The sequence below is a fragment of the Cololabis saira genome, chromosome 7 (genome assembly GCF_033807715.1).
Source record: "Cololabis saira isolate AMF1-May2022 chromosome 7, fColSai1.1, whole genome shotgun sequence".
NCBI classification, from domain to species: Eukaryota; Metazoa; Chordata; class Actinopteri; order Beloniformes; family Belonidae; genus Cololabis; species Cololabis saira.
Genome location: NC_084593.1, coordinates 15,216,661 through 15,242,982, shown reverse-complemented (window position 1 = coordinate 15,242,982; position 26,322 = coordinate 15,216,661). Strand labels below are relative to the sequence as shown.

Genomic DNA, 26,322 nt, shown 5'->3' with positions numbered 1-26,322 from the left:
TTAATAAGAGCTGTCATTTGTCTAATTACTGTACAGTGAGCGAAACAACCAGAGTCAAATTCCCTGTCTTGTTTGACCTGACTTGGCCAAATAAACCTGATTCTCAAATAGTTCAATTCAATTCAATTCAATTTTATTTATATAGCGTCTAATACAACAGAGTTGTCTCTAGACGCTTTACAGAGACCCATACCCAGAACATGACCCCCGAGCAGTTATTACATAAACAATGGCAGGTAAAAACTCCCCTAGTGGGAGAAAAACCTTAAGCCAAACAGTGGCAAGGAAAAACTCCCCTTTAGGAGGGAAGAAACCTTGAGCAGGACCAGGCTCATCAGGGGGGACCCTCCTGCCGAGGGCCAGACTGGTGGGTCAGGGACGGCAAATAGTTGGGATGTGCTTTGACTTTTCAATGCCTCCAACCCTAGATCAAAAACTAAACAAAAAACGTAATGAATGATAACTAAATGAAATTACCACAAATAATCAGTGATGAAAAAAATATATTAAAGACAAAATTTAGGGTATTTTCAATTATAATATATAGAATATATAGTAATATATATAATATATAGAAACACTTAAAAAAAGGATTTCCTTTGTTTCATTTTATATGTCAGGCTTTAAAGGCAAGTCAAGGCAAGTTTATTTCTATAGCACAATTCAACACAAGGTAATTGAAAGTGCTTTACATCAACATTAAAAGCGGCAAGACACAATTAAAACATAAATAACAAATAAAATGAAATAAAATGATAAGAAAGAGGTAAAGTAATAAAAAGCACAAGTTGTTAAAAAGTAAGGGCAGTAGAGTACAGCAGGTACATCACATTCTGAAAATGGCAATAATTACGTTTCTATAGGGTCAAAACGTACAAAGACCGGATCAAATACAGTATTACAAAGTAATCTGTGTTGATTCGTGCAGTTAATCAAACCAATCTGACAATTCTACATCACAATGCCTGTATTCAGGGCTTATCCATGAGCACGATTTTCAAAAAGTATTTATATAAAATGATAAGAAACTGTTAAATGTAGTATAAATGAAACAGTTATCTTTATAAATAATTGAAACATCCATCCTTCCATCCATCCATTTTCTATACCCGCTTTATCTTGCTGGAGCCCTTCCCAGCTAAATACAGGCGAGAGGCAAAGGCAGGGATACACCCGGTTGCCAGTCCATCGCAGATAATTGAAACAATATTTTTTAATTTAACTAAAACTAACTAACTAAAACTTATTTTTTCCAACTAAGCTTTCCAACTTTTATTTCAGAGTTATTGCCTCCCTGGTATACTCTTTTTTTTTTTTTTTTTTTTTTTTTTTAATAATAATTGACCAAATTAGTAATTCAAGCCATTAAACAATATGTTTTTCCAAAACAATAAATGTACACCGTTTTGTTGTTATTTGCATCCTATTTTCAATAAAATTATGAATGTAAATGAGAGGAAATAGCATTCTACCTTTTTGGGAAAAGGAGTTGTAAATGATGGGGATATAAGAGAGATGATACAGTTGCTTGTCATTTAATAACAACTGCAAATCATTTTTTTAAACGTGACAGAGACAGAGGCACCAAATTTCACATGACAAATTTCTGTTAGGAAATCATAGACAAAAAAAATCGCTTTCAGTCTGAAACTCCAACTGTATTTTTCTGATTTTTCTAGGTTGGTTCGATTTATTCAAGCAGAGGTGAGTTCACAGTTCACTAACTTTGAGTCTTTACAATAACATATGCTAGAAATTCACTCTAAATGGGAACAGAAACAAAAAGATTAAAGGAAATACATATGCATATACAATAACACACTATCATGCTGAAATGTTTGTTTAAAGTAGCTAAAAGTCATTCTTCAAAATGACACAAAACAATAAAGCCACAAAAAGGGGAAAAGAAGGGGACAACATACATATGTAAAAGAAAATAAAAAATCATGCCACAAAAGTTACCCGATATTTCAGGGATATAAAAAGATATAATAACAAGGTAAAGGAGCGACTTAACTACTTTCATATTTCCTAATGATCATCAATTTAAAATCTGGGATTTTTTTAAGGATAACCACATGAATAAAACCAAAGCCTCAAAATAAATGACAAAATTATATCAGAATCAGAATCATCTTTATTGGCCCGGTTTGAACATTGTCCAACAAGGAATTTGACTCAGGTTATTTTGCTCGCTGTACCCAGATTTAAAAATAGTAAACAGAAAAATAAACAAATGTGGCACTTATTGACATATACAATTAAAGAACTGAAGGTGCAGCAGTATCAATGAGTATATCAATGAGTAAAAAAAAAAAAAAAAAAGAATATGTAGACCCCTGTAATAACATCAATTATATGCAAGCTTGTATCTTTATGAAAAACTACCCCAGCCAGAAAACTCCCAACAGTGACTCTCCTCTCCTCTGGTCTATGTGACGGCTACATTTCTTTTCCTGTTATAGTTTAGTCGGAGCTCCCTCCCCCAGCTCCAGTGAATGTCACCACTGGCCACAGTCCAGCGTGCGGCTCTGCTGATTGGCTGGCACCAACCGTAGTCACATACAGTTGGCCTTGTATCTGTTGCAGACCACACCTCCTCACCTCCACTCAGCCTTGAAACAAAAAAGTGCAACAGTGGACACAGAAGAAGGTGATGCAAGGTTTGTCTTGTATTTTTGGCCTCATATTTTTGTACCTCCTGTCTGTAAACTGTATAACTGGGCGTGTGTGTGTGTGTGTGTGCATGTGTGACAGTGGAGGCTGTGTTTACTACTTGCTTCTGCATTGTAATAAAGGCCTGATGCAAAACTGTGCCAAGCCAAATAAGGAGGGGATACAACTCAGTGTGCATGTGTTTTAAAGTACAAAGACTTGCTTTTGTGACATTATGAATATACAAACGTATCACTTTCTTTTTAGAGGACAGTGTTCAACAGAATTTCTTAAGAACGTTTGTTCAGAGAGACCCGTTCCACTGCTTCAAATAATTAATTTTCTAGTTTTTTCGTTTTTGTTATGTGATGACTGAGAACATTGGTTGCTTTTTTTCCATTCATTTGAACATTTTAATATCTGTTTATTAAGAAATTAACATTTCAGAGCATTTTCTTTACAACTGGATTTACAAGTTGTATGAATGGCTGATGGAAGATGTCAAAACGTTAGTTCACCTCATCACAGGTGCTCAAGACGCAGGGGCCCTACTCATCGCAACCCTCTTTTAATTAAGTGGTTGATAGCTTAAATGGTAACAGGTACACATTTCTGTAGAAACTTTTAACCCTTGTTCCCTTTCTACAAGTGACTGATGCCATGTTTCTTATTTACCCATTCACAGAATATTGCATGTTTATAGAGAAAAATCAGATAATTATTTAAAAGTAAAAGTAGGAAAAGAAAAAAAAAAGGATCACAAAGATTACTCAAACAGTAGCTCGTAATTTTTTTTTACCAGAAGTCAGGAATGGTCCAGTGCAGAAGCGTCAGGATTCAGGAATTTTTCCTTCGGTTTTATGAGGTTTCAGAGCTGAACTGCTGTTGTTTTACAGTCGATGCCATCATTCTTCTTCTTCTTTTTTTTTTTAACTTTGTTTTAATTTTACATTTTAGGCCAAATAATTGCATTTTTCCCACCTAAATCACCTCTGTTTGAAAAGACAGATAAATGAAGTGTAGAGAGAAGGCACGCATAAACCACATGTGGTTATTTGTCAAAATTTCCATCTGTCTAATATCAGTATAAATAATTCTGCATCCTTTGCTTCTTACTCTCTCTCCCTTTCCTCCTTCACTCTCATGACTCTTCTGTTGTTCTTACTTGTTTGTTTTTGTTTAACTATATTTTTTCACCAGCAATCCCTTCATCTTTCCTCTCAGTTCCACCTACACTGCATCCCTCCCGTTTTGCTTGTGATGGTTATATTCCTTGTTCGTCCTGCGGGTCGCCGCTCTGACAACAGCAGAGTAGATTGCCACCTTCTGCAGTTATCTGCTCTCTCCTTTGCAGTGGGAGCCACATTGTTCTGCAGTTCACTGACAGCACCCATAAATCCAGTTTGCCGCCGGTGCGCTTGTGTGTGCCTGCGTCTGCTGTTCGCTGGTAAAATCACTAACCTCACTGGAGCAGAAAGTCATTTCTTTGGTTCTAGTAAAGGGATTTGATGTGAGGATATAGTTAGGCATAGATTGGTAATTGTTAAGTTTAGGGTTACACTTTGGGTAGTGCACTGTACAGGGTTGAGTGTGGAACAAGTGAGGACACTTAGCCATCTCGTGCATCCTTGTGTGAGTGCGTGTGGACATGCCCGGCTGCAGCGGCATTATTTCACATCACGTGCATCTGCATCTGAATGTGTAACACAATACATTTGTGCTGCAAGCAGCCTCTTGTCTGAGGGTGCATGTGCTGTACTCATGTCGCTGTGTAGCGTGCAGGCGTCTATCCTTGTAATTACTCGTGTGTTTGTGTGTCGGTGATAGCTCTGGGTCTAGTTGGCTGTCAGTCTTGATAAGGCCGGCGCTTGGGAGGCTGTGGTCGGGGCTGCTGCTCGTCTGGCCTCGGCCTGGTGGATCTGCTGAGGAGGAGCGGAACCATTAGACACGCTGCAGTGACTTCAGAGGGAAGAGAACAAGTGGGAGGGTGGGTGGAGATGTGTGATGGGGGAGCCTGAGATGGAAAAAGAGAGCGAAAGTGATGCTGGAATAAGGAGTGGGGGTGGGGTGTGTGCATGTGTGTGTGTGTGTGGGGGGTTATGGGGCGTGAATGAGATTCAGAGAGAAACTGTGATGGAAAGAGGACATAAAGCAAGATGGTAAGAGAAGAACAGGTAAAGAAGGAGGGGGTTGAGAGTAGGAATGGGTGTTATTTTACCGTTCACGATATACCGTCAAAAAAATTCCTCACAATAAGAATTTGTCATCTCGCGATAAAAACTATAAATTCCTGTTGATGATGTTTTTGTGTAAAGCTGAAGGAAGGAAGGAAGGAAGGAAGGAAGGAAGGAAGGAAGGAAGGAAGGAAGGAAGGAAGGAAGGAAGGAAGGAAGGAAGGAAGGAAGGAAGGAAGGAAGGAAGGAAGGAAGGAAGGAAGGAAGGAAGGAAGGAAGGAAGGAAGGAAGGAGAGAGCAGGAGGAAGGAAGGAAGGAAGGAAGGAAGGAAGGAAGGAAGGAAGGAAGGAAGGAAGGAAGGAAGGAAGGAAGGAAGGAAGGAAGGAAGGAAGGAAGGGGGAAAAGAGGAAGGGGGAAAAGAGGAAGGGAAGAAGGAAGGAGAGAGCAGGAGGAAAGAAGGAAGGAAGGGAAAAAGGAAGGAAGGAAGGAAGGAAGGAAGGAAGGAAGGAAGGAAGGAAGGAAGGAAGGAAGGAAGGAAGGAAGGAAGGAAGGAAGGAAGGAAGGAAGGAAGGAAGGAGAGAGCAGGAGGAAGGAAGGAAGGAAGGAAGGAAGGAAGGGGGAAAAGAGGAAGGGGGAAAAGAGGAAGGGAAGAAGGAAGGAGAGAGCAGGAGGAAGGAAGGAAGGAAGGAAGGAAGGAAGGAAGGAAGGAAGGAAGGAAGGAAGGAAGGAAGGAAGGAAGGAAGGAAGGAAGGAAGGAAGGAAGGAAGGAAGGAAGGAAGGAAGGAAGGAAGGAAGGAAGGAAGGAAGGAAGGAAGGAAGGAAGGAAGGAAATAAATGAGCCAGAATGAAAGAAAGAAAGATAAATTCCCGTTGATGAGGTTTTTGTGTAACAAACATGGCGGATCTGAGAGCGAGATAGATTCATAGTTAAAAAGGTGGAGTTGAATTGGTATTTTTTTATCGCCATTTTTATCGTTATTGGGATAAATGCCAGAAATTATCGTGATACATTTTTTAGTCCATACCGCCCATCCCTAGTTGAGAGGAGAGAGGTAAAGAGAAGTGCATGTGTGTGTGATGATAAAGAAGAAGGGGAGACAGTGTAGGCCGTGATAAGGAGAGGACAGGGGGTTACTGCTCAACATCCACCCGGAGTGATAAAGCTTGTGATTACCAAGTCTCTAGTTGAACACAAGAAAGACTCAAGTGTGAAATTAAATAAACACAGCTCTTCATCACCGCTCTTTTCCCCTTAGTCCCTTGTTGACCCAGAACCATTCAGATACCGCATCCCTTAAGTGTCAAATCCTTTCTCTGTCCTGATTTAGAGGGGATGAATATGTTTCACAATTCTTTTATGTCATGGGGAATGTTTTACTTTCCCCTGTGTAAGAGGTCATTGAAGTTTCCATCAGTCTTGACGACAAGATACATTTGTCTATACCCGCAAATTCATACCTGGTTGTCAGTTTCAGTTTTGTCTTTGAAGCAAAACACTTCACACATTCTTTGTAATATAAGCAGCTGGGATTCTTATATTTAAGTCTCTATTTTCTTTAATACTATCATCCACGTGTGGTGTGATTGCAAGCCTGGAGAAGATCATTTTCGATTAAGAACTTAGGCCCCGTTTACACGGAGCAAAAACAGTGGCGTTTTCATGTGTTTTGGCCGTTCGTTTACACGAAAACGAAGCTCAAAGTCAACGATAATTTCTGAAAACTCCGGCCAAAATGGAGATTTGCAAAAACTCAGTTTTCACGTTTGCTTGTAAACAGAGGGAAACGGACATTTAGGCTTCAGAACGTCACATTATGCCACAGAAACGTCACCACACTGCAAAAACTCAAAATCTTACCAAGAATATTTGTCTTATTTCTAGTTAAAATGTTTCATTTTTAGTCAAAAAAATCTCATTACACTTAAAACAAGACTCATCACTGGAAAAAAGTTAAAATTTACTTGAAACAGGTGAAAATTATATAACAATATATATATATATATATATATATAACATATAAATAACAAGTTATTTATCTGGTGATGACTCTTGTTTTAAGTGTAATGAGATTTTTTGACTAAAAATTAGACATTTTAACTAGAAATAAGAAATATTCCTGGTAAGATTTTGAGTTTTTGCAGTGCAGCGTCATGTGTGGGACCAGTGTTTACAATTTGTTTGGCCATCGTCAATGTTTTCTTGTATTTTACCTGTTTTATATTCTAACGTCACACTTAAAAGTAACTCCACACGAAAGACTCTCGTTCATCTTGGAAGTAACTGGAAGTTATCTGTTTGTTTGGCTAGCATGACTTTATGCTTCTCGTTACACTGCCCCCTGCAGGTTTGGCTGCTCATAGCACCTTAACAGCGTATTCATGCAGGTTCGTGTAAATGATGGTATTTTTCAAAACGTAGAGGGGGACATATCCGTTTTTGTAAATACCCGGTGTAAACGTGGCCTTAATCAGTGTTTGTTGAGTTATTACAGCAATATATTAAAACTGTGTTTTCAAACGGTAAATGGTTTATAAGCTTTAGAAATTGCAGTGTATTATCTTTTAGAAATCTCCCAACTTCACGCCCATTATCAATGCAGCTATTGAGATAAGAATATGTTTTAGGATTCAGCATGTAAGCTGCTTCTGGTCTCCACATTTTCAAAGGGGTATAGCCTGTTTTCAGAGAATGTCGCCCACTGACTGCAATTCAAAAAGTGACTCTTAAACGACAGTTCTGCATAAAAAGCATGAATTAACTTGTTCCATTGGACAGCAAATGGCGGGTTTCAGGTTTGAATGAATGAGCTTGGAGGTGTAAAGAGGTTAACTTTTCAAATTCTGATGAACTCATTTACATTCACCCAAGTTGGACAAAGAAATTCATGTGATTGTTGATTAGGGATTCATAGGGGGGAAAGTCTCATTGTCCTGACTTCTCCATCTGCTGTGAATGTGGTCAACCTATTTACAAGACAAGGCAAGTTTATTTGTACAACACATTTCAGGCAACAAGGCAATTCAAGGTGCTTTAGATCAGTGGTTCCCAACCTTTTTTCCTTAGAGCCCCCCGTACTTGTGTCTGGCGCTTTTCCACTAGTACTTACTCAGCCCGACTCGGCTCGTCACGCCTCATCCCGGCTCCACCCGTTTTGTCCTCGTTTGTTTTTCCACAGCCAGGTGAGAAGTGGGCAGGTTGGGGTGAAGCTGCTGTGGCGTACCCGATTACGCAACCGCTTTGTTTGTGTCGGCGCTGATGAGAAATTAGCTGGAGCTGCGAGCGGCTGAGAGTAAAACAGAGCGCCTGTGGATCTGATCGTACCTTATCGCCCGTCTACATCCCTTTTTTAATTATCTCGTCAGCCACCAGGTTTATTAACATCTGCACCTCAGAGTTGGATCTCCAAACAGACGTTTGCGCTGTATAATAAAATCGCTGCGAGCCGCGAGTCATTCTCGCGCTGACTCCCGCTTCCTGATTCAAACGTGTGACGGCCCCGCCCACCGACCCATCATTGGCGAGGAGGGTGATGACGTCAGATATAGTGCCGGCTCAACCCGGTTAGAACCTCGGCAAAATAGTTACAGAAAAAGTATCTGCTTGGCGCGGCTCCACCCGCCTCGGCCCGTAGTGGAAAAGCGCAAGACGGGGGCGTGGCGAGCTGAGGAGGTACTAGTGGAAAAGGGCCATAAGACCAGCCGGGCCCCCCGACCTGTACGTACTAGCACCAAAAGAGTAAAGTGATTCGTTACAAATCTTTAATTGAAAAAATTAACATTAATTATGTTTGTTTGATACATTTCTCTTTGGTTTACCCTGTATACATATGACTTTGTTTTTCTCACCTTCATTTTGTGTCACCAATGTAGGGTTGGGCGATTTTGGACAAAAATAAAATCCCGATTTTTTTTCTCTGAAAACCCAATTTTCGATTTTGATTTTTTTGGTAAAACTACAAAAGACAATGGAATAAATTGTTTCAAATATTTTATCTTTATTTTTAAAGAAAAATAGCAAACAAATGTCCCTATTGGGAATGAAGTGCAATTGAAAGATACTGTAAATCCTCCTTGAGTTTAGTAAAGTGACAACATTTACAATTTTCTCCCTACACCAATGTATAAAATACGCACAAAAGGACATAAAAGGACATAAAAATATTTCTGAAAAATGTCTCTTTTAATATGAGAGCAAAGTATTTTTTAACATTTTTCCTTTAACAACCTGTTGGAGTGGATTCAATGTTGAGTAATGAAATAATTTGCTGTGTTTGTCACCAGTGTATTCAAAGACATTCATAAATTATTCCTAACAATGTCTTATGAATGACTCATGCGTAAATCTTCTTCAGTTCTTCAGGTGATAGAAGGCTGACTTTGTAATTGTTTTCATGCATCTCTGAAAGTTCAGCTTCGAGTCCATGACTACACCCAGATTTCGGGCCTCATCAGCGGTTTGTAGCTGTAATAAATGAACCTGTGTGCCTAATCTTAAACGCTCTTCTTTTGATTCAAACACAAATACTTCAATTTTGTTTGTGTTCAACTGAAGAAAGTGATGGCACATCCATTCATTGATTTGATCCATTTATCTACTCAACGCTTGTACGGGCTCATTGTCTCCTGGTGACATTGTAATGTAAAGTCGTGTGCCATCTGCATTACAGTCAGGTGCCGCATTATAGCAGACTGCAGATGCTAAATATGCCCATGGCAGTTTTATATTCAGCTACTTAATCTGTCCTCGCAAACATTTGACGATGCAGAGTTTTGAGTCAGAGCCATCTGGCTCAGGGCCATTATGAGGGATGCTAGAGTTGGTGACGAACTTAGTCTGACACATCCGCTCTTATTTCCACAGCTCTGAGTCAGGGGTAGAGAACTGCCTGTCTGCTGCAATAATCAATTTTGGTTTAACGATAGATGTACTCTTTAGCACATGTCTTTTAACTAAATATAATAGTCTTGGGAAGCACTAAGCCCCGGGCATGCTCCAGGGCAGGAGGCTGTAGTTGGAAAGGGAAGGAAAAAACAAGAAATAACACACCTCTTTGGCAGGAAATGTAAACATATTTCCTACAGAACATTTTGGAGAGCAAAACATTTCAATATTCTTCATTGCAGCTTCACAACACAGGTATGGTGGCAGAGAGCCGGGCTTACTTTAGTTTGTTTAGCAGAGTCAATCTCATTAAAAGACATGAAAAGGCAGGTTACTACGGTACACCAAATGCTAAGAACAATGGCCATTGTTGGAGTTAGTATTTTAAGGGGTGGGGGTTTAAAAAGGCACTTTTGTGTTTCAAATGACAAAACTCTGATCCCATCTCATACCACTCTTGTAACTACGCAGACAACACATGGATCTAAGGGGTTATAGGCATGAAAATGTTAATTAACACTTGGCTTTTCAATGACATGTACTGAATATGTAAAACATGCCATGGTTTCACATTTCAGTGTGAAAATTTGAACGAATCTTTGTCCAGAACAGTGTCTGGTTCTGATCACGTCGCAGCATTTTGATTATGAATGTATTGCTTTGACTTGTGGTCGTTGTCGTGGCTGGACTCCACCAGCAACGGCAGCAGAAGTCTGTTTCATGATCCAACTCTGAGGTGCAGATGTTCATAAACCTGGTGCTGAGGAGAGAATTAAAAAGGGATCTAGACGGGCGATAAGGAACGACCAGATCTACCAGGAGCTCTGTCTCTTCATAGCTGCTGACTTTTCAGCAGCGCTGAGACAAACTAAAAAAAATAAAAAGTGTGAAGCTGCTTGAAGCTTCTCTCACTCTCATTTTTTAACTTGGTATCGAACACAAGCCACAGACCCAGCAGCACATCTATCATCTCCTCCAGGTTCTACATCTTTAGTGTTGTTGTCTTCTCCATTTTAATCACACAATCAAATACGTCACAGCAGCTTCACTCCAACCTCCTACTTCTGCTCCAGCTGCTGGATTGTTATGGAAAAGAATCCAGGCCGAGTTGAGTTGAGTAGAGCCGAGTAGGTACTAGTGTAAAAGCGCCATTAAGGTGGTTCAGGCATCTGGTTAGGATGCTTCCTCAACACCTCCCCGGAGAGGGTTTGTGGGCATGTCCTACTGAGACAGACCCATAGCCTGGGAATTCCTTGGTATTCCTCCTGTAGAACTGGAGAGGTGGCTGGGGAGAGGGAGGTCTGGGATGGGTGGATGCTGCAGTCAAAGCTAACACCATGAAGAGTAGCCATTACCCCAAAGTAGGCAAGCTCTCATGTCTTCTTACCAAAGCTGTTTTGCAAACATTTACATTCTTACATTTGCCAAAACTAAAGTGGAACAATTTTTTTCATCACCATGTTGTTAATATTAGCAAAAAACGGGCAACCAGCGTCAAACACCAAGTACGATTCATTTATCATGCTATCTCACATTCTCAATAAGTCAAAATTAAAACACTGAAAGGGTTTTCTGATGAATAGGATATGTTTTCATATCATATATGGACTGCACATCATACTCACAAATTTGTTCACCCCCACCTCCCCCTTTTTTCAATGTAATAGAGATAAATTATTCAAGCGCAAAAGTAAAAATTTGTATTTATCAGCGATTACTGGGAAAATTGATTGCCTATCAGCCCGCGTACCAACAGATAGAAGTGTGTGTCTGTGCTCAAAATCGCACGCTTGTGTGTTATCAGTTCTGTCGTCCATTTCGGTGCATTGACCAGGATGGTTGACCCTCATGATGATCCAAAGCATCGCCAAAATTATGTTCAACAAGAATGGCGTTCCATCTTCAGCTTCAAAGTCAGCACACCTTAATCTTGTACTGATCAAAAGTGCTGATGTTTTGGAGAGATTAAGAGAAAAGGGAGAAGAAATTGCATGGACCATGTGGAGTTGGTGTTCTCTTTTCTCTCCGGCACGTCCATTTACCTCCTGGAGAATCCAGCTACTACTCTGAAAAGACAACCAGAGTAATCTCTTTTCCAGACCAAACAGATGCTGATTCAGCACGTTGAAACGGCTGCGGAAAAAGGTCGGTGGGGTCCAAGCATGCGAACGAGCTGGGGAGACGGACACCACACCGATGCTCCTGACAGCCGATTATCTGCTTGGTATTTAAGGACAATGGACCAACCTAACAGCTGGAGAGGACAGGCCCGTTAGATAAGCACAGGCCCAGAACTGTAATTCCTACTTTTAGTGCGGTTTCACCGTGACAAAAAAAGCAAAAGCATGGTGTATAATGCCTTTTTGTAAATAATTTTGTACGTTTTTATTTATTTCGAACATGTATATAAAAAAAAAAGAAAAAAAATAAGAGAAACAAATACAGGTGGGAATTCCACCACATAAAGAAAAAAAAACACATAAAAAAACCTATTTCAGTTACATGTTCGAAAAGGACTGGGAGGAAGTATAAACTTATTTAATCCCACCCCCTTTCCACAACTAAACATAAATTATATACCTGTATTTATGTTTTATACTATACAATAATTTGTAAAAATAAATATATATAATTTTTACAAAAATAACCTGTTTAATACCAAATGTAAGCTCTATCATAAATATAATATACAGTAACTATGATATAAATATAATACGTATATCTATACAAACATACAAAAACAACATGACGAAATAACAGAACACGCACCTCTGCTGATCTTTAAACACAGTCTTCATTTTTATACCTCAAATAAACTATGTCTTTATATTTCTTCTTAAATTGTTTTGTTTGTACATTCTTTTAACTCCAAATTCAAATCATTCCACAGTTTGATTCCACAAACTGATACACAAAAACCTCTTTTTGTTGTACGCACAAATAAAGATTTTAAGTTTAGGTTTCCCCTTAAATTATAACCCCCTTCCCTCCCAATAAATAATTTCTGAATGTTATCCGGTAGCGAATTATTTTTTTGCTTTAAACATTAATAATGTAAAATTTAGAATTCCATTTTGTTACATAGTTGAAAAAAAAGCCCAGCAGAGTAAAAAAAAAAAAACAATTGAAAAAGGGTAAAAGGGGGAGGTGGTAAACATTCAACAAAGGTCCAGCGTCAGATTTTAAGTGGTGTTGGAATCAACATCCTCCTTACCCTCTGTGTCTTTATGGAGTTGAACAACTTGCCCACCGGCTGTCAGTGACATTTCCTAATAGTTTGGAAGGACGTGATGTGACTATCATTGCTGTTAAACTAGGTTAGGCTTGGTGTGGGTAGGAGGCAGCTTATATCATTATGACCATGAAGTTGGCCTGTGAAAAAGACAGAAGCCGTAAGACACCGGTGATAGGTGCTAATCACACCAAAAGAAATAGAAAGTTTGGGAGAACAAAGGAGGCTGTTTTTCTTGGATGTTGTCAATAGGAGCTGGTGTCTTGATGCATCCATTGACCGGTCTGATCCATCATGGAAAGGCAGAATTCCACAACTCACCTCTGTTCCAGGTTTGAACCGTGCACCTTTTAGTTTTTCAGACTTAAATCGTGTAAATGGCATGCTAGAGATACGTGGAGCTTTGGCTGCATTTTAACCACCTGACAGCTTGTTTAGCTGAAATCCTTCATGTTTGGTAGCACTTAGGAGCCCAGACTGCCATGGGTGCACAAATGTGTAGATAAATCAATGCTCATCAAAACAACCCCTGGTATATAACCCATTATGATATTCAAGTGGAAATAATGACTCTTTATCTAAACAACATTGTTAAAGTAACAATCCTGAATAGCATCTTACAGCATGGGACACATCAAAATAAAATATCAGACCATAAAGCTGTTACTTATTATAATTACAATCACTTTATTTTTACAGTATATCTGCAACAAAACTTTGTGGAAGTAGGTGCAGACATTAGATAATGAATGTGCCCAGCTTTACCTCGGTGGCCAATCTCCCTGTGTCCTTCCCTATCTTTGCCAAGTGTAACAATTGGATTTTTCAATCAGTCTGGGCACTCATTCAGAAGCTGGAGCTGTGATGCACTTCATAAAGAATTCTATAGACATGTTGGGGGAGCTCGGCCAAATTGGAAATAACAGGTGGAGTCACAACTGGTTTTCTTTCTTTTCTTTTCTTTTTTTAGCGTGGAGCTTGTATTGTAATTATTGTCTTCTAAAATATTCAGTTTTTTATTATTCTTAAGAGGAACAGTTCTACTTTTTAACTTAAAAAAAATGCAACTATTGGTCGGTGAGGCAATCTGCAAAGAACTAGAACTGAAACTGAACATATCCGTTCGTGTGTAAAAACAGACACTTCCCTACCCAAAAAGTTTGGTGTGAACAGTTAACGACAAAGGACCTGATTTAGCTCTGATAAAATTACAAAAAAGAAAAAGAAAATCTAGAAAGTGTTCAATTGCAGTTCTGCATGCACCCCTGAAAGCAGGAAGACTCGTAAACATTTTCAATAATTTTCCAGAAAATGACAAATTGCCAAATACTATTGAGAATACCAAAACATTTCAATGCACACAAGGTGGATCATATACAATTATAACATGTGAGATTTGATCGTGTTGTTCAGTCATGATTACTGTTACTGAAGAGTTTTGTTGAAAATCTGGTGCAAGTAAAGCACATTTACTCAACAAAAAACTTTCAGCTTGTTCATTATTATTGTGTGAGTTAAACATATCATATTTAGTGTTCTCCGTAACAGAATTTTCAGTAATGAATAATTAAAATTAGTTTATTTCTAGAGTAGAATACCCTTAAGGAAATCTTCAAGTATGTGTAACAGTGTACTTAAAAAAAAGAACAAAAAAGGGTTGAAATTTGTCAAAGTTAAAAAAAAAAGGAACTAATTTTAGTTTGTGACTTGCTCTACGTGAGTGCTATTAAATTTTATTACCGTGACAGTTGTTCCTGATATCATAAACACCTAGAGTTTTCAGTCACTTTTTATAGTACCGTAATTGCATAACTCTTCTCTTTTGTATACCTTCCTGTCGTCTTTCGGGAAACAAAAGATGAATTTTGGCCAGTTTTAGCTCCTCCCCATTCCTGCTCTCTCTCTCACACACACACACACACACACACACACACACACACACACACACACACACACACACACACACACACACACACACACACTCTCTATACTCTGTCTTCTTCCCCCGCCATTTCTTACTCTCTCTGCCCTCCCATTCCCACAAAAGTAGCAGTTCATGTTCTGTCTGTGTACGCGTGTTCTCATGTCGATGATAGAGACGGAGTGAGAGACTGAAAGACAGTATTTAATTTGTATAATAGAAAGTGAGAAAGGAAGGGGAGGGAAGTAGCTAGAGAGGCAGGGAGGGAGGGAGGGGTAAGATAGATAGAGAGCAGGCAAGTGAAGGGAGGGGAGTGAAAGAAAAGAGGGGGAGCACATGTGTATGCTTGTCACTAAGGGGCTGGGAGAAGGACTGAGGGAAGCGAGGTAGCTGGCCACAACCGCCATATGCTGACTGGATTCCTGTTCATGTCTGCTGTGTGAAGACTGTAGGCTTGTGTTGTGCGCCGGCCGGCTGGGGATCACACCATGGGAAGCTCACATCTCCTCAACAAAGGCATGCCTCTAGGTAAACAACTAGCTCTGTGCTTTCATGTACATGTCTGTGTGTGTGAGTGTGCTTGTGTGTGTGTGTGAGTGTGCTGGTGTGTGTGTGTGTGTGTGTCTGTGTGTGTGTGTGTGTGTGCAGCAATATTTGTTAACTCAGTGTACATAATTTTACCTTTATTCTCCCCTCCCCCTTCTCCCTCTTCCTCTCCCCTTTTCTGTCTCCTCCTTCTCTCGGTTCTTTCTCACACTATTATCTGTTATATCGCTCAGCCTCTCAGACCAGAAAGGTTAGCCTTTTCTGTGTGTGTGTGTGTGTGTGTGTATGTGTGCATGTGTGTGTGAGAATAGAAAATCTCTGCTATTGAAGGCTGCTTGAGCACCTCCATTTGTGGCGACAGAAATAGATCTCTCTCTCCTTCGAGGGCTAGGAAGGACATGACACATATTTCCCTTTCATTGTGCTTCTTTTATGTGTGTGTTTCCTTGAAGTACACACACACAAACACACGTGTGTGTATATATATATATATACATATATATATATATATATATATATATATATATATATATATATATATATATATATATATATATATATATATATATACATATATACATATATACAGTACATATATACATACAAACACACACATAAAGGGAACTCAGCGGGCACATGCACCAAAGTAAAAACACACACTCACACACACACCCAGCCATGTTTGCAGACAGGTGATAGATGCACCTTGTGATACTGGATGGAGAAGACTGTTCTAGAAAATGGGATGAAGGTAGGGCTGCCACGAGAAAGAAAGCTGTGGAAGTGGGGATTTTGAAAAAGTGGAGAAAAAAAAGAGGTTGAAGATAGATGATGATTAGCCACCAAAAACCTGAATTACAGCATCAGCGGTCATGCAAAACCTGAATTTACAGGCCGTTTCTCTTCAAAGAAACCTGTGATTTTCAAATGTGATGTCATCAACAGGCTGCGGGCTCTATCTTTTGATGACATCAAAGATTGGAGTTGCACTTTTGATCTTTCTGACCGTTCCCCATCTCCCTTCTCTCTTTGGGAAAAGCTTCTCTATATCCAGCCTAACCGTATGATAGTCCAAGGTCACGGAAAAAAACACACGCACTTGATGGTTTTTTGCTTTTGGGATGTCTGTGCATGAATCTACACCAGTCAATAATTTAGACTCTTATCTTATGATTGCGTTCGTTTTTTGGGACATAGTGAATCCTTGCACCTGTAATAGATGCTGCAAATAAGGTTGTTGTTCCTGGTTGTGGACTGAATAGTTGCTACAGTTCTAATTCATGCTCTGAAAGGCTGAGATCCTTTCATCTAAAAATGTTAGATTGCATTTGATCTGACTATAAAGGCCCAGACCTGCAAGCATAGAAAGATGCCGGTGTCCTGTCCAAATGATTGTAATATCCAATTTGTGAAACAAAATACTAAAATGGGATTTTATTGTCTATTTGAAGAGCAGTTTGTTTGGTACATTTGACAACATTATAAGCCAAAAAGGTGGCGAGCAGTCTGATTGTGTTTAATTGCCCCGGGCTTTTCTCCTCGGGAGCTCTGCTGTCAACACTTTTTAATGTCAAAGGACAAAATGAAGGAAACTGCTCATGCAGTGACATGTTGTCAGCTTAGAGAAGCCCGGTGACACCGTTAAGTTTTATTACATGTCAGCGCAGATCCCTGAATGCTAGAGACAGCAGCAGTTAATAAAAATATGAAAACTCAGCCCATGCCGGTATAATTTACAGCACTTAGAGTGCGCTATAAATACTGTAATCACTATATCCCACTTCCATTTAAAAGTATGACATAAAAAGAGATGTATGTGGAAATGCTGCTCAAAAAGGGAAATAAAACTGAAAAGTGAGACAGGCTCATCAAAACAGAAAAATAACAGACCTCCCGAGTAACAGCTAAAAGCAGCAATTAGTGAGCAGGTTCTAATTTCAGTGAGGAGATTTATGTTTTGTTTTTAGTATACGTCATAAACCAAGTCAAGTTAGTCGGTTAAACCTGCAGGTGGTATGACTGTTTAGCTATAAACTGCAAACTGTTGCAGCCGCTGGCAAAGCAAACAGATCCGTTATCTTAGCTCCAAGACATAAACCGCAACTTTATTAGATGTCTTTCATTTCAATAACGACCACTTCCTTAGCTTGTGCTTTTATTTATTCATTTTCAATTAGCATCTTGGTTTTTCATCACATATATTGACTTAGACATGTGAAGTCCTCATATAATTTACTTTTTTAATTATTTAATTTTCTTTTTTTTTTCTTTTCCAGGACCGCGTTAAGTGAACACCTAAATGTAAATGTAATAAACACTTTAAACCCCTAATAATCCATTAAGAGTCCACATTTTATTCAAATGGACTCCAATCCAATTGAAACTTCAAAGTGATTGTGACTTTATTTCTGGATATTAACCAGTTAATCCAATAGAACGGGCTGGCGATCCTGTAATAATCCAGTTACAGCCTGTATTTAAATGCAGTATTTCCTGTAGTGCGAGTATTGTCTAAACCAGCTTTTGTTGACCTTTTACGACTTCTGACAGTTGCCAATAATCGGTTCCTCTTGGTGAAATTCACCCCAGTTTGGTTTTGAGGATACAAAGCCATACGTTACTAATGAGGTTGTTTAATTAACTTCATCCTCGGAGACTCGCTAGTTTAGAGTATTTCATTTCACAATGAAAAGCTGTTGGAGACCTTTTTATATAAATTGCATGTTCTTTAATCCAGTGAGAAATCCTGTCTGCAGTGTTAGACATTCTTTCTTTATTCCTCTACTTCTGCGGCGGTGCTGTTGAATCACTGTTTGGCTTTATTGATCTATTGAGCTACATTCTTTGCTTGAAGATTAATTAGCTGCTAGACCTATGCAGTATTTGTACTAGAGGGATGGGAATTATGCATTCAGACCATTGCTTCACTTAATTTGCTTCCTACTTTTATATTTTGAGGAATCTATGTGACCTCAACCACAGATTTTGACAGTGAATTGTTTGCTTGGACCAAACTACTACTAACATGTTCCTGTCTGTTTTGTTGCTGGTATCTTTTGTAGTGGGAACAAAAAGCTGACAAACCTGAAGTGCCTCTCTGACGTTATCTGCTAATGAGAGCCTTGTCTTTTTTTCTTTTTCTCACACACACACACACACACACACACACACAAACACACAGACACACACAGAGGTTTGTGTGTGTGAAATACGCCTGCTTGGTGAATATTATGTTTATTCATGTGGACAATTTAGAGAGTACTGAGCTAAAAAATGCTCATAATAATAATAATAAAAAAAGTCATAATAATTCAAGTTTCCTTTTAGGCCTGCAGCACATTCCAAAAAGAGTTGGTATGAAATATTATGATTTAGTGGTAGTGAGGACATGAAAGAAAAATAAACCATGACGTTATGTTAGCTGTTGATTTTTACCGGTTTTTATAATCATAATTTGGTATAAAAGAAGTATCCATCAAAGGCTGAGTGTTTAGAGAGCAAAGACGGACAGAGGATCTTCAATTTATCAACCTACATCATACATAAGCAGCACTGGGTTTTAAGGCGCATGATAAAACAAGTCGAACTTTATTCAACTCATTCACAATAACTCAATTAATGAATATCATTCAGCTGTAACGAATACAGAAAAATACTCACATTTTAAATAATCGTCTTCCACAAATCCACAAATAAAAAGTGGAGAAGGTAAGCGTCGTACTACGTCCTGTTCTCTGATTGGTTCATCGTTGCCAGCGATAGCAGACACCTGAAGTTAGTGGGAGGTTGGAACAACGTTGTATTCCAACATTTTTACGCTAGAATTACGCTAAAAACCTGTTGGCTTGACGTCTAATTATAGTAAGGTAACATGGACTAGATGTTGGATGATGGTTGCTTGCCAGCTCGACATAATTAGTTATCTAACGTTGTCTGACGGGGGAACCCGTATCCAACCAAGGACCGACTGTAATACAACGTCCCTGAGTCCGCTGGGAATGGTCCGATAATCAAGCATTTTTTTAGCGCAGTGTACCACATAAAATTGTTTCAAGTAAGCACAACAAAATTCATACATAAGGCGCACTGCCGATTTTAAGCGCGCCTTGTAGTGCGTAAAATACAGTATTCTGTGCAAGAATACCAACTTAATTACTACAAATGTGACAGTCCCAACCTTTTTGGAATTTGTTCCAGGCCTGAAATGCACGACTTATTGTATGATAAAGAAATGATATTGATGAGAAAAAACATGAAATACAGGCCTGTCTCAGAAAATTTGAATATTGTGATAAAGTCCTTTATTTTCTGTAATGCAAACATGTCATACATTCTGGATTCATTACAAATCAACTGAAATATTGCAAGCCTTTTATTATTTTAATATTGCTGATTGTGGCTTACAGTTTAAGAAAACTCAAATATCCTATCTCAAAAAATTTGAATATTCTTGGAATCTTAATCTTAAACTGTAAACCATAATCAGCAATATTAAAATAATAAAAGGCTTGCAATATTTCAGTTGATTTGTAATGAATCCAGAATGTATGACATTTTTGTTTTTTTAATTGCATTACAGAAAATAAAGAACTTCATCACAATATTCTAATTTTCTGAGACAGTCCTGTATAAAGAGGAAATACTGCCTGCAAGGTAGTAAAATTCTAAATAAATATATGTATGAGCAGATTTTATATATTTATTTATTTGTTTGTGCTGGCTTTTCCTGATCGGTGGCCGTGGATGATTGAATAGTGGCCACTTCAGCCACCAGGAACTGGCGTGCTGAGTATGCACCTGTATTTCTGGAAATGTGGGCACACGGTGAAAGATATGTCTTCTGGGTAGGTGGGCAGAGTTAAAAGAAAAGAGATAAAAGACTGCAGATATGTGAAGCTCTTTGAACACCTATCACCTAAGTATTCTTCCTTTTTTTCCCCAGTACACATGTAATCATGGTGGGACACGCTGGTTTTCAGTACAAGAGAAAATTGAAAATAAAACAAAAAAAGTGTGGAAGACCTGAAATGAGAGTTGGAGATCAGAAAATGAGGCAAGAATAGATGTGTGTGCGTGTGTGTGTGGGGGTTGGTGGGGGATTGATACCAGCACCACAGGGAAGAAAGAAGAGCAGATAGGGGCTTTCAAACCACACGATGTCACAGCATGCCAGAAGAGCCGGTAGTTTAATACATCAGGCTTGCAGTGGCTTGATTCCTGGTTCTTACGGTCACAGATGGCTGACTGGTCACAGGTGTTGATCTTGCTTTTCTTCTTTTCCCTGCACAGTGGAACATAAAAACACTGCAATGTGAATGTGCCATCAACTACAATTCATTAGCATTGTGCTAAATGACCGTCTGATTGTGCTTGAATCATAATTACTGACATGAAAGGAGACTTTAAAGCCACTTTAAGTTACACTGACAAGGCATGAAAGCACATGGACAGCCTCAATGAGCAACTAAGTGTTGCATCATAGACTTATTACAATTTGACAAAAAGCCAAGACTAACAACAGAAACAGGAAACAGGAAACTAATTATTTGGCTAAAATACGCATCACCAAAGGCACAAAAGCCACTTACAACATCATAAAATGCATGCAAAGGTATTACATCCCATGGACCAATTTAACAGTTGGTCCCCATAGCGCTAATCCAGCAGAGCCACATATTTACAGACCTTTTAGTGCTGAACCTGGAAACAGTAAGAAAATGTCACCAATTTTGCTGAATCATTTGATGGCAGTAGCTCACGACAGAGATATTCTCCCCTTTTGGTTCGATTCCAGTCAAGTATTATCGTTAACTTGATCATTTCTATGTGTCCACTCTTGTTTGGTCTCTTGCTTCATTGCTTTTTTTTTTTAATTATCTGCCATGATGTCGTGATTAGCTCTGTGAGCTAGTTTTATCGTTGGGGATGTTTGACATAGTCAGTACGTTTACATGCAGCAGTTCAATCGGATTTCTGATCGTATAAGACATCGTTCGGACTTTTAAACTGCATGTAAACACCTTAATCCGATCTACTTCGGACCTATATCGGACATTTAATAATCGGATAGCAACACCTAGATAATTTGTTCAGAGTCTGAATTTTAACGCCATGTATACGGAGACATCGGATATTGCAGTCTGCGCATGCTCGAGAATTTCCTCTGGGACATTCACCCGGAAGTGAAAGGAGACGGCGCGTGTTAAATAGTTGTTTAAACACCAACATGAAGATCGCGAAAGAGATGGCAGAAGCTTCATCAGGACACCGGAGCAGATCAAAATAAAGTGGAAAAATATACGGAAGGCGTACATTGGCGCCAAACAAAACGGGTCAACCGGAAGTGGCTCTTTGTTGAAATGGTTCTAATTAACATGTGGTCGTCACAAGATAAATGACCAGGATGGGAAATCTAAGTTACTTGGATAGTATTTGCGAATGGGAATTGTCTAGAGACAGCTAGACAACACTTCCTAAAAATGATCAAAGATTCCTTCAAATGAATTTGAAAGTGAACGTGAAAGTGATTTTAACATGATAAAAAATTTAATAATTTGTGATGCTTTGATAAGTGATTTTAGTCTGTAAAATGTTAGAAGTCCTTAAACAGTCTATCCAATGCCTTCAAAAGACCCTTTTTGTCTGTCCAAGAATCTAGTAAGTATTACGAGGTAATTTTTATTTAATTTCAAACCCTAGAAGAGTAAGCACACTGCAGGCTCCTGAAAGGTGCTTAGCTGCTCATTTCAGTCTCGCTAAGACTTCCTTAATGTGGGATGTTTGGGTAATCAATCTAGAGTGGTTGAGGGCAGACGGATGAGATATTTTATGTACTGGAAAAAGGCAGGAAGTCTTCCACATGACTGGAAACTTGTGCTGGCTCCAACTAGGAGAAGGCAGATAAGCAAGAGAAGAAAGTAGAGGGGGTTGTCAGCGTTTCCTGATGACAGAGCTGTAGTAAAATCTATGAGCCATGATTAATGGGCAAGAGAAGAGTTCAAAATAGTCCGTAACAGTAGAGACAGTAGTGTCTCCCCTAGGCAATGAAAAAAAAAATGCTGGCTAAGCTCTGCGTGTTATTGTGAACTTTAATGTGTAAAAATACTACTTTCCGAACCTAAATCAGGGCATTTTAGAGCCCAATCGTACAGCTAAGTTCTTCTTCCGCCTAACAAAGTACCGTAGTACAGCTGCAGGAAGACAAACACAGAACAAACAAAAATAATACATTTTTTAAAAAGCAGTCCCAGGACTGGTCTCCAATCAATCTGCTTGGAGCTGCGTGATTATCTCGTCTGACCTGCTAAAATGTATATGATGGTTACATAGGTATATAAGTGTACACTGATGCTGGTGTTCACTGTCTGCAGGGTTGCATCAGTTACCACCACAGACATATGCAGCAAGTGAGCAGTTCCTTGTGCAAAGTAAAAGCTGAGATAAAATGGTAATGATGTGAAAAAGGCTCTTGACCAGGTGTCAAAACATGAATGACAAGGTGTTAATTAAAAATATAAAATTAAGCTGCAGAGAAAAGGATGTTGGCACACCAGCTGTGTGGTAATTGGGTTATGTGTGTAACTGCTGAACTGGTGCCTTAATAAAAAGCTACCGTGGAGTTTCGTTGCATTTTTGTGCCAAAATAGTGTTTTCTCCTCTTCCAATTAATTCTTCCAAAGTTAATGGTGATGGCTGTCCAGACCGTTTATAATTTGAGGGGGTTAATTGTAATTAATGCAGCTGCTCTAGTTGTCGTTATTTTCTATTCAAAAAACAAAAGGCAGACATTTGTAACGAGTTGCTGCAAGGCTCTCGGCCATGTAGACATGAAGTTCGTCGTTATTGAGATTTATTGCTCACGATTTCACAGAGGAGCGGTGGATTCAAAACGTTAGGATGAGTAGTAAGTTTTGATGATGAGGCAATAACTCTTCTTGTTGCCCCTAGGATATCATGTCCACATCAGGATTTATCATGTAAGAGCCTGTTCCTACCGAAAGGTGACTGTTGCATGTACAGGTCACAGAATGTGCCAAACTTGTGTTGCTGTTTTTACGCAAAATATTCTTCTTTGAATCAGCAGAATAGTCACCACATGCATGCATAAACACTTTCTTGCAAAATTGATGTATTTCATTGACATATTTTCTGAACATATTTTGATATTCAGGCATATTTTGGCTTCCTGAAACCCTCCTTGCATTGCATGTGTGTATCCACACTGCTGACTTTTCTACAGTAAATCTACCCGGACAGTCTTTTTATATTGCTTTTGCCTTTAGTAATAGTCATGAATACACAGCTATGTGTAATCTATGGTTGATCAGCTATAACTTGAAACCAGCCACATACATGTGCCATGAAATAAAGGAAACCATTCATCATTACATGTAAGTTATGTTTAATATATGTGGCATAAAATATTGCCCACACAAGAAATCTACAACGGAAACTGCCACTAAGACCACTAAGAGAAGTTATTGAGAGTGACGGTGAATGACATTGTGGTCGAGCAATAAATCTGTGGTAGAGTTCAGTAATATCCCCCCAATGTGAATAAATTAATCTTGGGAAGAAAGTAATTTGGAAATTCCTCTTAAAGCAGCACAACGTAACTTTCAGCTTTTCTGAGTTTGGCGGCATCTTTTGGACAAAAGCGGTATTGTTTTACCAGAAAGAACACTACGTTTCCCATGAGCACCAGCGCGTACTGCCATAAAACTCCTGTCCCGTCGCTGCATTTGTTTTGATGATAGAACACGGGACGCTTTTCTGTTTCAACAAGTGAACAGATTGAACGCAAAAAAAAAGATGTTAAACTGCTGGAAAGGAACTGGAATTTACCGGGATACCTTAAACAAGGAAGCCAGGGAGCGGGATATGGAGAAAATAATGATTATTAACGTTTGGGTTCATATGAAATCTCTACTGAAGAGCCATGTGTTTCAATAAATTTGTATAATAGTACAACATACAGTACATGTTTTGTATTCCTCTTACTTCTCTTTTCTTTTTTTTTGACTGCTATATTATGCTGAAGAGGCTCCGAGGCGTGAACAATATTTTTGTTTTCCTCGTGAGATTATTTTTTTCCTCTGCAGCTACAAATAAGAGTTAATATTTTTTTCCTCAACAAACTAGTTTTATCTGAAGATTGGGGTTAATTGCACCGCAGAGAGCTGGCCAGCAACTGCGTTTAGCTGGCGAAGTGGGGAATAAAACCCGTGTTTTGATCCGCCCCGGTCTGTGTGAGTGTTTGTGGTTGAAGGCTGTTTATGGTTCTGCGTTAAATCGACGCAGAGCCTTCGGCGTAGGGTACGCGGCGACACGCACCGTACGTTGCGCGTCGCCACGTACCCTACGCCGTAGGTCTGCGTCGATTTAAAGCAGAACCATAATTCAGGCTTTACTGTGTGGAAGCCGGTGTTTGGTCGTTACAGCCGCGATCCAAAGCGAGCCGACGACTCTTTCACTCTTTTACTTTGTTATCTCAGATACTTGGCCTGCGTGGTTCTGCCTCCGAGCAGGAAACCGGTGAAAAGTTAAACCATTAGGATCTTTTCCCCACGTCTGTTGTGTGGAGCTGCTGCAGCCGCAACAGCAACAGCTTCTGCGGAGCTCTGCGCTCCACGCCCCGCCCATTTTCGTCTCGACTGCGAATCGGGAAGGAGGGGGAAGTGACGTATGCCGTAAAGCAGTCAAAGTCGTAACGATTTGTAGTCTTTTAGTGTGGCAGGGTTCCTACCATGCTCCTCAAAGTTACATAGTGCCAGTGAAGGCGATACAGACCCCTCAGACCATGACAGAGGTGTCATTAAACCTGTTGGAAGTTGATGTACCATCACAATGACTCTGGAAATATGATATTAAGGTGGAAAAGTGACCCTACGCCGAAGGCTCTGCGTCGATTTAACGCAGAACCATAAACAGCCTTCAACCACAAACACTCACACAGACCGGGGCGGATCAAAACACGGGTTTTATTCCCCACTTCGCCAGCTAAACGCAGTTGCTGGCCAGCTCTCTGCGGTGCAATTAACCCCAATCTTCAGATAAAACTAGTTTGTTGAGGAAAAAAATATTAACTCTTATTTGTAGCTGCAGAGGAAAAAAATAATCTCACGAGGAAAACAAAAATATTGTTCACGCCTCGGACCTCTTCAGCATAATATAGCAGTCAAAAAAAAAGAAAAGAGAAGTAAGAGGAATACAAAACATGTACTGTATGTTGTACTAATACAAATTTATTGAAACACATGGCTATGAAACACATGGCTCTTCAGTAGAGATTTCATATGAACCCAAACGTTAATAATCATTATTTTCTCCATATCCCGCTCCCTGGCTTCCTTGTTTAAGGTATCCCGGTAAATTCCAGTTCCTTTCCAGCAGTTTAACATCTTTTTTTTTGCGTTCAATCTGTTCACTTGTTGAAACAGAAAAGCGTCCCGTGTTCTATCATCAAAACAAATGCAGCGACGGGACAGGAGTTTTATGGCAGTACGCGCTGGTGCTCATGGGAAACGTAGTGTTCTTTCTGGTAAAACACTACCGCTTTTGTCCAAAAGATGCCGCCAAACTCAGAAAAGCTGAAAGTTACGTTGTGCTGCTTTAAAAAAACAAAAATGTCACACATTCTGGATTCATTACAAATCAACTGAAATATTGCAAGCCTATTCGCAGTTTAAGATTAAGATTCCCAGAATATTCAAATTTTTTTGAGATAGGATATTTGAGTTTTCTTAAGCTGTAAACCATGACCAGCAATATTAAAATAATAAAAAGGCTTGCAATATTTCAGTTGATTTGTAATGAATCCAGAATGTATGACATTTTTGTTTTTGTAATTGCATTACAGAAAATCACAATATTCAAATTTTCTGAGACAGTCCTGTACTGTTCTTATTTTACA

At 39.2% G+C, this 26,322-nt stretch overlaps 1 protein-coding gene across 4 annotated transcripts in view; it reads left to right on the top strand.

The window, feature by feature from the left end:
- The window catches only part of LOC133446790 (C-terminal-binding protein 1), a 48,959-nt gene that overhangs the window by 3,059 nt on the left and 19,578 nt on the right, over positions 1 to 26,322 (top strand). For 2 of the 4 annotated variants that reach the window (XM_061724872.1, XM_061724875.1), the window contains exon 1: positions 15,187 to 15,392. The exons of 1 other annotated variant lie outside the window; for it this stretch is intronic. In XM_061724872.1, the coding sequence (XP_061580856.1) occupies positions 15,353 to 15,392 (40 nt within the window). In that variant the 5' untranslated portion in view covers positions 15,187 to 15,352. Of the gene's footprint in view, positions 1 to 15,186; positions 15,393 to 15,647; positions 15,661 to 26,322 lie in introns of those variants that run through there. One more of the 4 variants, XM_061724874.1, reaches the window with a different exon arrangement.